This window comes from Equus asinus, chromosome 13 (assembly GCF_041296235.1).
Source record: "Equus asinus isolate D_3611 breed Donkey chromosome 13, EquAss-T2T_v2, whole genome shotgun sequence".
Lineage (NCBI taxonomy): Eukaryota > Metazoa > Chordata > Mammalia > Perissodactyla > Equidae > Equus > Equus asinus.
Genome location: NC_091802.1, coordinates 38,063,143 through 38,077,160, shown reverse-complemented (window position 1 = coordinate 38,077,160; position 14,018 = coordinate 38,063,143). Strand labels below are relative to the sequence as shown.

The 14,018-nt window shown below is 55.3% G+C and overlaps 1 protein-coding gene across 8 annotated transcripts; it reads right to left on the bottom strand.

The window, feature by feature from the left end:
• Nucleotides 1-4,353: 4,353 nt before the first annotated feature.
• COPZ2 (COPI coat complex subunit zeta 2) lies at nucleotides 4,354-13,999 on the bottom strand. 8 transcript variants are annotated; one of them, XR_011493803.1, is made up of 10 exons: nucleotides 13,828-13,992; nucleotides 13,019-13,093; nucleotides 11,212-11,293; nucleotides 10,578-10,669; nucleotides 10,072-10,127; nucleotides 9,295-9,372; nucleotides 7,232-7,283; nucleotides 6,636-6,674; nucleotides 5,862-5,977; nucleotides 4,557-4,691 (listed from the first exon to the last, which is right to left on the bottom strand). XR_011493803.1 is itself a non-coding variant. In XM_044744341.2 (9 exons), the coding sequence occupies exons 1-9, from the start codon at nucleotides 13,936-13,938 to the stop codon at nucleotides 4,644-4,646; spliced, it is 633 nt and encodes a 210-aa protein (XP_044600276.1). In that variant the 5' UTR covers nucleotides 13,939-13,987; the 3' UTR covers nucleotides 4,354-4,643. The 8 variants fall into 8 exon arrangements, 3 of the variants coding, with proteins under 3 accessions (XP_044600276.1, XP_070339196.1, XP_070339197.1); XR_011493805.1 differs by lacking the exon at nucleotides 5,862-5,977 and having other exon boundaries at nucleotides 4,354-4,691; nucleotides 6,636-6,693; nucleotides 9,295-9,485; nucleotides 13,828-13,999; XR_011493804.1 differs by lacking the exon at nucleotides 5,862-5,977 and having other exon boundaries at nucleotides 4,354-4,691; nucleotides 9,295-9,485; nucleotides 13,828-13,997.
• Nucleotides 14,000-14,018: the final 19 nt, after the last annotated feature.

Genomic DNA, 14,018 nt, shown 5'->3' with positions numbered 1-14,018 from the left:
CCACGTTGAGGCAGCATCCCATATGCCACAACTAGAAGGACCTGCAACTAAGATATACAACTATGTACTGGGGGGACTTGGGGAGAAAAAGCAGGAAAAAAAAGATTGGCAACAGTTGTTAGCTCAGGTGCAAATCTTTAAAAAAAATCTCTCTTGCTACTTCTTTTTCTTTCATTGGGTCTGGGGTTTTTGTTTGTTTGTGGGTAACTATTTTCAGAGTGGGGGATGGTGAGGAGAATAAGAATGCACTGGATATATAAGATATAAAGTGGATTTATTACTTTTTAACATACTTTTCAGAACCTACATGATCAAATCATTGTCCCTAACAAAGTGGTCCCTTTGGAAGGCCTCATTTGAAATAATTACCTGTAATTATCTGAATTAATTCAAAAGCACCAAGTAATCAAACTCTGAGTGGACTTGATTTTTGCAAACTTTTTGGTGACAAGATCATCAGTTAAGCCGGGTAGCAATGTTTTAGATAAAGAATGAGACGTGACTGTAATGAAAATGATTGCCTTCTGTGGGTTATATGCTGACCCTAAATTCTTATTTCCCTCTTCAATCCATGTTCCATGTTGCTGGCAGAGTTCCTTGCACAAAACACAGAGTTGAAAATCTTCAGTGGCTCCCTATTACCTTCAGAAGACAAGACAAGCTCTTAGCCCTGTGGTTGAGGCAAAGAGCTGCGGGCAATGGAGTCAGACCAACATGGGTTCAAATCTCACCTCGGTGCCCCGGGGCAAATGATCCAACCTCTCAGGCCCTCAGTTTCCCCGTTTGTAAAAAACTCCCACCAACCCCAGCAAGGTGCCCGGTTCAGAATAACCAGTTGGTAAATATCTACTGAAATAATTTATTCCATAAGAAACTTTACTTTACCACTACTATTATTTTTGTCAATACTGTTTTTCTTAGGTAAGAGTCGGTTTTGAGGGACAGTACTCATCTACACGTCCAGTATAATGTCCACGTTTCCTAATCACTAACTTCTTTGGATCTTCATCTAAGATATGTTCCAGTTTTAGCTCATAGAGATGAGAAAGAGAGTAGGAAGCAGATGACGACCGTACAAATCTTGATGACAGAGTAACATTTGGCAGCCATTTGATTAATTTTTCTTTTTTATCAAAGTATGACTTACCTACAGGAGAGAACACACATCTTAAGGGCAAGGTCTGTGAATTTTCACCACCCCTCAGATTAAGATAGAGAACACTATTGGATTTTAAAAGGCGTTTTTACCTTAAAATAGCTCTCAAATCCCTCTCTCCTTTCACCCCTCCACCCCCAGGCCACGGCCATATCTGGGCCCGGTCACGAACTCATCAGTCTCCCTCCCTTTCTTTCCCTAGTGCTTGGCTTCATGGCAAACACTCAGACACTTGACTGAATGAATGAACGAATATTATTGAATAAACGAGACCCAGTTTGGAGGGGAAAGGAGACCCATAGGGTTGTGCCAAACCTGCTTTGGGTAAATTATTCAACTTTGCCAGAGTTAAAGGGTATCTACCGAGAATTCGGAGGTAAGCTTTTCTTCTCTGTAGCATTTCAAAGGGAGGTTGAGGGCACAGAAAGTTTGAGCCTCAGGCGGGTCCCCAGCTCACCCTCCACCCGACTCCCAGGCCTGGCTGGCCCCGCCTTCACCAATTCGTGCAGCCCAGCAGACACCCTCCCGGCCGCGGTCCAGTCAGCGGGGAGCCATCCATCACTGTCTGGATGCAAGCCAATCCGACCAGCTCTGCCCGCCTGCCAGCCAATGGCCGGAAAGCAAGGGGCGCGGGGCGAGAGAGGGGCGAGCCGCTCAGGGTGGTATAAACGGGGTCCGAGGGCCTGGCCGTGCTACCCCGGTTGTTCAGCCGCCAGGTCTAGGTGTGGCTAGCGTCCCCTCTCCGCCAGAGCCCTGGGGCCTGTGCTTCTGTGTGCGCCCTCTAGCTGGACCCAGGCCCCTGGAGTCTCGGTGTCTGACGTGCCCTGTTGCCAATTCAGCAGGCTGAAGCGGGGCGCCCTTCCCCACACACGCTCGAGACCCGCTGGGTCGCCCACGAGGGCAAGAGGGAGGAGGATGCAGACAGGCGGGGAGGGGCCCTGGGGATGAGAGCAGACGGGAAGGCGGGCCCCGGCGGCCGCCCTTCCCGAAACCCGGTCGTGGGCAGACGGCGCCCCGCCCGCCCGTGCTCCGCGCTCGCCTCCGCGCCGCCGGCTCCGGCCCTGGCCGCGCTAATGAGGCCGTCTGGGGAGAGCGGGGCCAGCGGGCGGAGCTCGGGGCAGACGGCCAGGCCCGCCGTTCTGGCGGCTCCGCGGGCTGCGGGCGCCGAGAAGGGGCCGGGGACGCAGCGGGGTCTCCTCCTCAGCCCCCGGAGAGCCGGGCCTGCAGCCCTGGGACCCCCGGGATGGGGCAGCGCCCCGCCCTGCTGGCCCTCCCCGGGGCTCCCGCGGTTCCGCGCAGCCCTCTCTGCGCTGGATTCTCCCCGCGGCGGGGGCGGGTCGGCTGCTTCGCGGCATCCTCCCTCCCCACACTCCTTTAGCCACAGCGGGCGAGGACACCTCTCTGGTCGCCTCTCTGCATTGCCATGCCCCCTCGGCTCGTTTGTCAACCCCACACAGTCCACTTTGGGCAAGGGGTTCGGACGGCCCTATGGCACCGGGCTCGGGGAAGCCACCCTCTCCAGCAGTTCCTCCACTCGAGCCCGGCTCGGGGGAACCCCAGCAAATACTTTAACCTTTCAGAGCCTCAGTGTGCCCCTCCGCAAAATGGGGATAGCACCGCAGAGTGCAAAGGATTCGGTGAGCCAGTTTGAGCGAAGCCCTGGGCCTTCTCATTCCAGTCCCTGCACAATTGGAATTGCAGGGCCCAGGCGGGTCACTAGGAAGTGAATTTGGCCTCCTGTCCTAGCGGTCATCTAGGGGCGGCGGACGAAGCCGGGCACCAGCTGAGGCCTTATTTTGCCTAAGTATTTCTGGAGAATTTCTCATTTCCCGTCTCAACACTGGCCCCCGAACTCTACAGGATTTAATTACATACGCTTCCTTTTCGGAGTTGCCTTTTTGCATTGTTTACTGGAATGGGTTATGTACACAGCTATTACAATGTATTTGTTTACATAACTATATCTTCATCATTTTCTCTAATTACAGTATTCATGCCCATTATAAATATCCAATCTTAGAGAGTTTTATAATGTGAGACATGATAACCCACAGGGACAGCCTCTATTAGCACCTAGGGCTCGCCGCTTCTTTACCGTAGCGGCTGGCAGAAATTCCCGTGCCCAAGCTGGCGGGGAACTCGCAGGGCGGGTCAAGCGTGCTGGTTGCTAGGGCAACGCCCTGTCGTGGGTGTTGGGGGCGGGCGAGGAACACTCAGGAACCAGGCTCGGTCCCGCCCTAGGGGCGGAGTTAGTAAGAGGGGGACCCGGAGGGAGCGCGTTTCCCGCATTTCCCGCCAGGTGGCGCCATAGGATCGCGGATGCGGTCCCGGGGCGGCGCTCCCTGCGGCGGTTGGCGCCAGCGAGGGGCGGGGCCGGGGTGGAGCGTGGACCGCAGGGTGTGGTTAGCAAGGGATCGAGGAAAAGTTGCTGTTCGGAGACGAAACGTTAGACACGCTCCGTGACTTCTGGACAGAGACGCAGAAAGTGTACGCGTCACAGAAAGACAGGGAGAAATGAGGAGTTCTGAGACGGGGAGAGAGAAGAGGAGTCGCGTCGCTCCATCCTTCCCGTTTGCCCCCGGGATCCCCCTCCTCCCTTCTCTCCCTCCGGATCTGCAATTCTTCACCCCCTCTGGACCGTACTGCGTGCTCTGGACACACATGCACGGTGGGGGCTGGCCGATGCTTCCTCTCCTCTAGCTTCCGGGCCCCCAGGGCAAGCTTGCAGGGCTCTAGTGCCCAGGGTATATGCCAGTACAGGATTCCCGTGGTCCCTGGCATGCCAAGAAAAACAGGCGTGATCTTCCTCAGTTTGTGCTGAGGAAGGCTTATGCCCTTTCCTTCTGGAGGCTGGGAATGGAAACAGTGACTCAAAGGCTCTCCAGCGGGGCCGCCGTGTGTGCGCCATCTTTTGCTCTGTTTTTCCTCGAATATGTGCCATTCCTCCCATTATTACTCTTTTACGATGTCACACAATCATCCTCAGTCTTTGTTCCCACATGTGGGACCCCGTGGTGTCAGTGTCGCACCCCCTCGCTGTGTTAAATCACCCCCTTCCTCTGGCCCACCCCTCTCCCCAGTCACACAACCACAAGGATATGCCCTGGTACTGGGCATCCTGGAGATGAGCCGAAGAGAGTGCAGGAGCCCTTATCAAAACACACACTTCCCAGGCCAAGAGAGAAGGACACCATCAGCAGGAGACAAAAGCAGGTTTATTAGGGCTCTGGGGCCAAGGATGCCTAAGGTCTGAGTTAAGGCAGCTCAGCTGGTTCTCATGGCCCAAGGGACAAGCCAGGGCAGGGAGAAGGGGTGACTCAGTGCTGAAGCCAAACCTGTGCATCTCAGAGTCCTGGCCGCAGACCTCGGGAGGCAGTTCTGGGAGGACTGGGGACATAGAGGGATGGCTCCTGTCCCCTGGGGTCTTGGAGCTTTTGCCAGGATTAGGGGAATGGTCAGGGGGTAAGGAGCCTTGAATGCACAGTCTTCATTTCAGTAACGACCATTTAATTTGTTCCTTGGCAGACTGAAGAACCTGGAGGTGGGGGGTGGAAGGTTGAGAGAAAGAATTGGGGGGAATGTCAAGCGCCTTAACACTGCAGTGAGGGGGAGGGCTACAGCCCACCTTCTCTAAGTGTCCCTGCAGCCCCTGGTCACTAGGTGGCAGCAGCTCATCTCTGCCTAGTTTAAGTGGGGCCAGGTCATCAAACGAAAGAGCAGCCCAAACTGGCTGCAGCCAGCTGCCAGCCCAGGCTCCAGCCTGCCCAGCCCTGTTCCTGCATCTGCAGCCCTGGGTGTGCCAGCAGCCCTGTCTCCTCCACCCGTGCCATGCAAGCTGCCCACAGTGCCACGTCCAGGCAGACGCCCAGGCCTGACAATTCCTGTGCCCAGACACCTCAGCAAACCCCCAGCTTTGGCCTTGGCTGGCAGTGCGTCCTTGACACCCCACCCCAACCCACTGCTGATGTGGCACAGCTGGCAAAGGTGGCTGGCCAGATGCTGCCTCTGGATACCTGCACTCAGATGTGTTCACGCTCACATCCTGCTGAGGAAACAGCCTCAGTCCCATGTCAACACAAATCCATGCAAGGCCAATGTGGCGGGGACCCCAGGGCTCTGCCTCATTCTGTCCCTCCCGCCATTAAGCCTCATTCCCTTCCAAAGAAGGTCAGTCCCACACTGTATGTCCCTTCCACCTGCAGTCTTCCTCCTCTCTCAGGGACAGCCTGGCCCTGGGGTTCTCCCACTTCTAGCAAGAATCTAACTTTCTCCTCATTTCCTCTCCCATTCACTACCTGCAACTTCCTTGTTTTTTTCTCAAGAATTCCATTAAAAGTGCTATGTCTTCATTCTTTCCTCCTTTAGAAAAATAGGAGCTGTGCAAGAGCTTTCCATGCATAGCTCATCTAATTCTCATAAAAACTCTATGAGGAGTGTCCTGTGATTATGAGGCCCAGAGACGTTGAGTAACTTGCTCTAGGTCACCCAACTTGTAGGTGGTAAGGTAAAACACACATCCTGGGATGACTCACATGAGTGCCAGTGTTCTTATCTGCCGAGCTCATCGCACCCTAACCTCTTTCTACCCTGAAAATTGCCATGCGGTCCATCCACCCCGAGCGAGCTATGAGGAGGCATGGGGAACCAGGAGAAGGGAGAGGCAGAGTGAGCACGAAGGGCAGTCACAGGAAAGTGGGCACCACACCTGGGGCTCCACATGTGTTGGCACAGGCCCATTGCAGCCTGGGCCGCCACAGCAGGAGGTAGTTAGTGCTGGGGCAGGAAGCTCCATAAAAGCAGGATTAGTCTGAGCAGAGAGACCTGTGGACAGACAGAACGGAGGAGGTCAAGCTGTCGGCCTGACAAGCAGGAAGTTTGTGCAGCTGGGAAACCAGTCAGGCCACAGATTCAGGACCCTCCCCCTGCCCCACATGCAGCCCCAGATAGGACCATGCAGGGGACTCGCGGGGTGGACTTCTTCACAGCCAGGTCACTGAGGGGCAAGGTGACAAGTTGTGAGTGGAGAAAGTTAGACCCTGTCACAGTTTAAAGGTCCCTTAACCATTCCAGCGTGGCCTCTAAGCAGCAGGGGGTGAGGGTCTGGAGGAAAACTCCTATTTGGTATCATCTGGTTGAGGGGAGCATCAGGGGCCCGAGTCCCCATTTGCTTTGGGGGACAGGTGAACCAGCTATCTCCAGCATGGGCAGCTCACCCCGGGTTTCGATCCAACTACACCAAGCCAGGAGATGAGGTGGGCTGCTGGGAGGGTGAGCATTGTTAATACCCAGCCCTGCACCTCCTTGCAGACTCTGGAAGCCTCCAGTGCCTTTCTCCAAGAGACAGCTGTCACTGCCTCATCCCTTCCCTCCCGCAGCCCTGACTTCTCAGCCTTGACAGCCCCATGGGGTCCCCCTGGGAGGCTCGGCTCTTCTTCTCCCTCTAGCCCATTTCTGGCCAAGGCCGATGCAGGGGGCGTACCTGGGCCACACTCTGTTCAGTCAAGCCGCTGTCATCTGCCTGCGGGGAAGCAGTGTCACTGGGTGGTCAGGACAGGGCGAGGGCATTGAGTGAAGAAAGAGAGGTGAAGGAAAAGGGCTGGGCGGGGGTGGTGAGGGGATCCAGAACTGCACACCTGTATCACCCGTTAGTGGAAGCCCAGACCCCCGGGGCCCATCTATGGTACAAGGATGGGAGGGGAGGTTTCATCCAGACATGAGGAGGCAAACTAGGCAGGGAGATTCTGTCTACACCCCCACTCCCCAACCTCAAGGCCACGGCAGCCACGTGGAGTCTCTGAGAATTTATTTCCCCAGACTGTACTTCCCACCAGGGAGGATGGTGAGGGGCTTGGTGATTCTACAGGGCAGAGAACAGGAGAGCTCTTTTACTAACTCTACCCCCCAAACTGCACTCCCCCAACAAGTGCGTCGACCCAGTGGTCGCTTCTGCTAGAGGAGCTTGGGTTTCCACCATCCAGGCTGTGGCAGCCCCTAGCACAGGGAGGACGGGAGGTGGGAGGATGGGAAGAGGGCCTGGCAGAGATGGGAGTGAGGGGCATGCAGGATGACTCTTACCCTAAAATTCACTTTCTGGATCACTTGCTGGGGGTCGCTTTCCAGAATCACGCTACAAGATGAGAGAGAAACCAGGAGGAAAATCCTTGACAGGATCCTCCCCTCTGCGCCTCCGCCTGCTGAGCCCGTTCCCTCCCTCGCCACAGCGGCCACCGTGCCTGCTCCAGGGCACCTTCCCGCTGACACTCCTCCGGTGGCAACTCGCCCTCACCACGGAGAGCCCTCGGCTCCGATTCGTCTATGCTTCAAACCTGGTGGTCACAGACTTGGTCGTCACTAGGCAAAAGCTTTGAAATGGGGTGAGGGCGGTCCAGTCTAGAACATCGGGGTGTCAAAGGCAGGGACTCAGAAAACTGCGAGCTCTTGAACGTTCACTTCGCCTTCTGGATCCAGGGATGGATTCAGACTCAGGGAAGGAAGGACCCCTGGGGTCCCTATCTCATTTCACTGTTATTTTATGCCACAGGGTCATGCTATATACAAAAGAAATGGAACTCCAAAAATCAGAATATCTTCCCTCCTGATAGACCCAAATATCAAGGCTTTTCTCAGCTGGTGGGCACTTTCATGATGCAGTGGGTGCCATGGAGCCACGTGTGGGTGTGTGCAGGGGCGTGTGTGTGAGGGCTGGTCACTGGGGACGCGTTAGAGACGGTGGGGACTAATGCTCCTCCTTACCGGGTAAAGCTCTCCAGGGCAGAAGTCTAGTTTTTCTGTATCAGTCCCAGGGAAGTGAACGCACATCTTTTGAAAGCCTCTTCCAGGCCCCATCCCTGGGGCACCCCCAACCCCAGGCTCCCTCACCAGGCGTCCTTCAACTGATAAAAACAGAAGCATCCCAGGTCAAGGCCCCAGTTCAGGCGTTGCCTCTACTGACCGCTCCCTGATTTTCCTTTGAGGAAACAGTGAGCTCCTCAGGAGGCAGAGGCTGGCCTGGTGGCGCAGACCCGGAAGCTTATAAAGCCTACATCCTTCCTTGCACAGGCCCTTCCAAGGCCCTGCGCCTCATTTTGTATTTGTAATCGGGTGTGTGTTTTCCTCAAAGAGGTTCCACCAAATTATATAGACTTCTGGTTCCAGAAAACTTGGTCTTATTCTGCTCATTTTTGGGTCCCAGCCATTAACACAAGGCCTTGCAGTAGCAGGCAGTCAATACAGAGGGAAGGAGGAGGGGGTAATTCCACCGCAACCAGTCTCCCAGAGGACCCCAGCCCCAGGCAGTGCGGTACACTGCCGAGGACAGAGAGTAATCTCTGGAACCACGCACTTGGTTTTAGATCTTGGCCCTTCTGCTCCCTAGCTGTGTGACCTTGGGCAGGACACCTGAATGTCTGAGCCTTTTACATTATTTATAAAATGGATATAATGATAGGTGCATGTGGATGTCTTTAAAGTGATCAGTTTCTACTATCCTTTGCCCCAGAGCCAGAACTTCTTTTTCTCCCTAAATATTGTCTCCCCCCCATGGAAACTCACTAACCCACTCTTCTCATAAGGGCTCCCAGCTTCCTAAGAATACACAGGAATAGTATACCAATAGCAGGTAACATTTATTCAATGAGAACCATGAGCTTCACCTGCATCGCCTCGTTTAATCCCCACACCTTATGAGGTAGTCTCCTCATTATCTCCATTTGAAAGACAGGGAAAGCGAGGCTCAGGGAGATTGTGTAACCGGCCAGACCACGCATCAGTGATGTTGGATGGGAGCCCTCAGAGTGGGAAGTGGGGAGGCAGCAGGGCTCTGCCTGAATGAAGCCCTTCCAGGGAGGGGCAGGTGTCTGTGAGACAAACCTTCTCCCTGAGACCCTGCCTATTCAACAGTCAGCCATAGTTTGACATCACATTATTTTCTTGTTTGCTTGACTTTGGCTAATGCTGAAATCAACCTCCATCCTCAGGAGTAGATGGGGAGATGGGATTACCAAGAATATACTGGGGGAGGGAGAAATTGGCCAGAGAGCCAACAATGTGCTGGGTGCAATCTAGACCTGATGACTCTCCAAGGCATCGCCCGCTATGAGCGTCCCTGACCAGCCCCTATTCTCTGCACCCTTCCTCACCCGCCATCCACAATCTCGTCCAGCACCAAGAAGGCTCCGTCCATGTTCTCCAGCAACCAGCGCTTCTCCACGTTCTTCCTGAAGGCAGACACAGCTCCTGAGCTTCCCCGTGGCCAGGAGGAGCCAGGTCCCTGCCTAGGTGAGGCAGACCCTCTCCCTCCACTCGTTCCCCGCCACTCCCCGAACAAGCACTGGGAAGGAGAATGTTACAGGCAGTGAGGGACGTGCCTGTACAAGGCATTCCTGGGCAGAGGACAGGTCTGCTTCCTTAAGCCCCCCTTGCCCAACCTCACACACTTGGGGCATTGATACTGCGCCCACCATGGCACCCCAGTGCACTGCATAGCTAGTTTAGATGCTTAGCTCTCCTATCGTTAATTGTGTCGACTGTGGACATTTATTTCTGGATTACCCTGGTTTGGTTTCCCCAGGCCATGTTCACTGAGATAGATACCAGATAACTGAATGAATGCGGGTACCATGAAAACTACCCTGAGCTTCAAGTCAAAACCTGAGTCTGAGTCTCTGTTGTGATATAAACAGCTTGTAGCCTCAGGCAAATTACTTAGCTGCTTCTTTCTGGCCGAACCCTCATGTGGCTCTGCTCTGGGTGACATCATGGTGGTCAGGTCAAGGGCAGGGGCCTCAGAGGAGGATGCTCTGACTCCACTCAGTCTTGAGGGGACTTCAGGGGAAAAGCAGGGAGGAAGGGCCCTGCCTCTGTGATGTATCAAGTCCTGGGGGATGGGGGCATGGAAGGCAGAGGACCTCACTCACCTTAACACGTGGTTCAGGGACTCAAACAGGCACGTAAGAACAGACATGAGCATCAGCTGGGGGCGGGCAGATACGGGAAGAGGAAAACGAGAGAGCTTGAGATTGAGAAGGCGGAAGGAAGACCTCAGAGCCTTCCTGCATGGGCAGTTGTCCCTTTCCAGAGAGGACAGGCTGGAGACTGACTGCAGCTTGACCTCCCCCTGTATGGGCTGGGAAGCACTGCAGTGCCCCACTGCGGGACAGGGCATACCCTTCTCCAGCAGGGTTTAAGAAAGGAGCAAAGGCTCCCTGCAGAGCACTTCATTTCAGCTTCCCAAGGAACCTAAGGGGCATCCTGGATATGCATTGTCCCAGAAAGAACCATTCTGGCTGCTCCCTGTCCCCAGAAGAAGGACCTCAGAAGGAGGGGTACCAATGGCAAGCCTCAGACTCCAGCTTCTACCCCCGACTCCAAGCCATTCCCCCACAGACAGACCCTCCTTGTCACCCCAACCTCCTAAATTCACCTCATTCTCGTGGGATGAGCCCACCACATACAGGAAGAGGTCAATGCTGCTCTTGTAGACGATGGTCATGCCCCCGAAAAATGCAATCTCACCTAGAAGTGGAGGGGGCTTTCAGTTCTGGCCACCTCTGCCTGGCCCCGCCTCCTCCTCTCCAGCTCTGTGACTCTCCCCCTGTGTCCTTCTTCCCTTTCCAAGGAACCCTTGGAAAGACTAGCACTACGGACATCACCCTTAGGCTACTCTGTGTCCTTCCCCCCACCCTCTGCTCTATTTCTAGCAATTGCCTCACTTTGAGGAGTCAACAAACCCAGGTCAAGGTTGACCTTCTGCCCCGCTCCCACCACGTGCAATGCCTTGGACCAGACCCAGGCTGGTGGGGGACCCACAGTACAGTTTGCCTCTTCTGCCAAGAGGGTAGTCTAGGTGTGCTGGGGGTGGGGGGCTAGAGGGGTGGGGAGTGAAGGTTCCCTGGAGGAAGGAAGAGGAGAACAGCCGGGAAGGAGAGGAAAAAGAACCTCTGAAGAAAAGGGAACGGCCTGTGGGTGTGTGAGGCCAACGAGGATGGGTGTGTCCAGGTGGAGAAGACGACGGTGTGCATCTGGGAGTTCTGGGCAAGCAAGAGGCGGACACTTACTGTCAGTCCGGCTGGTCTTGTTGAAGACATTTTTCTCAAAGGCCATCTGCTCCTTCATGGAGGGGAATGTGTCATCATAATACTATGAGAAATGGAAGAAGAAAGGCTGATCGCCATTCCACAGAGCCTGGCGCCTCCCTGGATTTTGTCCCATCTCTTCTTTACTGCCCTCTAGGCCCGTCTGCTCACTGTTTCCCATAAACACAAATTCTAAGCAAGGAAAATCATAAAAAGCGAAGGAGTTTTGAGGCCTGCTTTTGGAGTCCTCTCCTCATTTCTTGGAGGCCTTTGTGCATTTGGCAGATGTGCGGTGTGCTCAGGGCTGGGGTGGTCCCTAGGTCACACTGTTTCTACACGAACTTGAGTCTATGGGAAAGATGGCAGAGCCAGGGGTCCTTCATCACAACAGTAACAATCATAACAGCTACTTTCTTATCCCCGTGACCTAGACAGGGAACTGAGGCGTGAAGAAGTCAGGTCACTTATCTGACATCTCACAGTTGTAAAGGGCAGAGCTGGGATTCAACCCCAGGAATGGGCTGACTTTAGACAGTGTTATGGTGAGGATTAAATATCTAAGGAAAAGGTCCTGGCACACATTATATAAGTAAATCAATGCTTTTTCTTTTGTTTTAGATTGGCACCTGAGCTAACAACTGTTGCCAATCTTCTTTTTTTTTCCTTCTTTTTCTCCCCAAATCTCCCTAGTACATAGTTGCATATTTTAGTTGTGGGTCCCTCTAGCTATGGCATGTGGGACACCGCCTCAGCATGGCCTGATGAACGGTGCCATGTCTGCGCCCAGGACTCAAACTGATGAAACCCTGGGCCACCTAAGCGGAGTGCGCCAACTTAACCACTCAGCCACGGGGCCAGCCCCATGAATGCTTTTTTGTTTGAGTTTGGTGAGCCTCTCTCCCTGACTCAGTTTCTTAATGTGAGCATGGATGGGTCCCCCTGGCAGGAGGCCCTGGAGCCTTTGGCATTGCTGGTCCACCTCTGACCATCTGCTGGGGCAAGGCGTGGTCAGCTCAGCTTTCACTATTCTAGATGCGGATTTTGCCACTTAGCAGCCCATCTGCAGGCAAATTAGTAGCCTCCTGCTGGCCACTGCTGTGGTGGACAAGCTCACCTGAATGTCACGAAGACAAAAAAATTTCAGCCCCAAACAAACAAAAAATCTATAATGCATTTCATAGCTAGTTTACATGCTGTATCTCCTATCATTAATTGTGTCGACTGTGGACATTTATTTCTGGATTATCCTAGTTTGGTTTACCCGGGCCATGTTCACTGGGATAGATACGAGATAAGTGAATAGTTGGGGCAGTGAAGGCCGCGCTCCTGAGCTTCAAGTCAAAAATGCCTGAGTTCAGATCTCTGTGCTGATAGCAATGCCTGTGACCTCAGGCAACTCGTTTAGCTTCTCTAGCCCGCATTTTCTTCATTTGTGAAAAGAAGGGGTTGGACTAGATGGTCTCTAAAATCCTGTCTGATTCTAAATTCTTGGACTCCTCAGACTAAATCCTAGGTGTTTACCAAGCCGTAGAAGAAAAGTGGAGGTTGCTTACTTAGAGTTTGGGGACTAGGACTCCTACACACATTCCCTGCTTCAGGGGCCAGCAGTCTGACAAGGCAAGAGAATGGACAGAATGACCTTTGGAGGGGTCTAAGCTGGGCCCCTCTGAGCCACAGAGCCCACAGTGGAGTGTCTCCTGAGACAGGAGAGTCAGCTGGGTGGGGACTTCTCTTCTTGGGGCTGCAGCACAGTGTCTTCAGGGGCCCTCCGCTGAGTGGGGGATGTTACCTTGGCCAGCAGGCGGTGTCCGTCATTATCTAGGATGAAAACAGCCTTGATGGTGTAGAGGGAAGGTTCCTGCAACTGACACCAGGGGAGAGCTCCGTTGGCCCTCAACTCGGGGCAGACACCCTGTCACTGGCTCTATGGGATCTGCTGGCCCCAGGAGTCCATCCTCATGCTCCAGCGACCCCAGTTCCAAAAGTCCACAACTGGTTCCGGCCCAACCCTGTGCCACATGGGCCACCTCCGGTGCCTGCTCCACTGCCAGGCAGATGTTCCACTGCAGGCCCTGGGTGGGCGCTGTGCCCATTGGGTGCAGAAGGTCCGTCCGGGCCCAAGTTCTGTCATGCACTGACTGCTCCAGAGCCCGAGTCAGAGTGTATCACAGAACCTGGGCCGGGGGGACAGCGGCGCCAAGCCTCCTCCTTCCAGCTGACCCCGGGCCGAGGCTGGACCCGCGCTCTCAGCGCGCCCCCAGCCCCCTGGCCCGGGGGGGAGCTCCAGAAGCACGCACGTCAGGCTGGGGCGGACCCGCACTCCTTACCCCCTCCCAGCGGAATCTCAGCCCACCCCCAGCCCCAAGCAATCCTCATCACTGCTCCGAACTGATCCAGGACTTCAGCCCCGCGCGGACTCGGGACGGGCCTCCTCGCGAGCCGGCGCCGGGAGGAACTTTTCCTCGCCTGCCGTGGCCCGGCCCGCCCCGCGCTGCCCAGCGGGGGCCCCAAGTTCCCGGGCGCGGGCGCGCGACTTGGGAGTTGCTGCCCCCGCCCCCACCCCCGCCGCCCCGGGACCCGGCGCCCCCCGCTCCGTACCCGCAGCCCCGCGGGCTCCCCGGCTTGGGCGGGCGGCGCCGGGCCCCCGGCCTGGGCCGCCGCGGCCCCCTCCCCCGGGTGCGGACGTGGCCAGGCCTCCGGCCGCTGCATTCCGCTCGCCGCCTCGCGCTGACAGCGCCGCCCGCCCGTGCGCCGCCCGCCGCCCCGCCTCCGCGTCGCCCGGCCGTCCC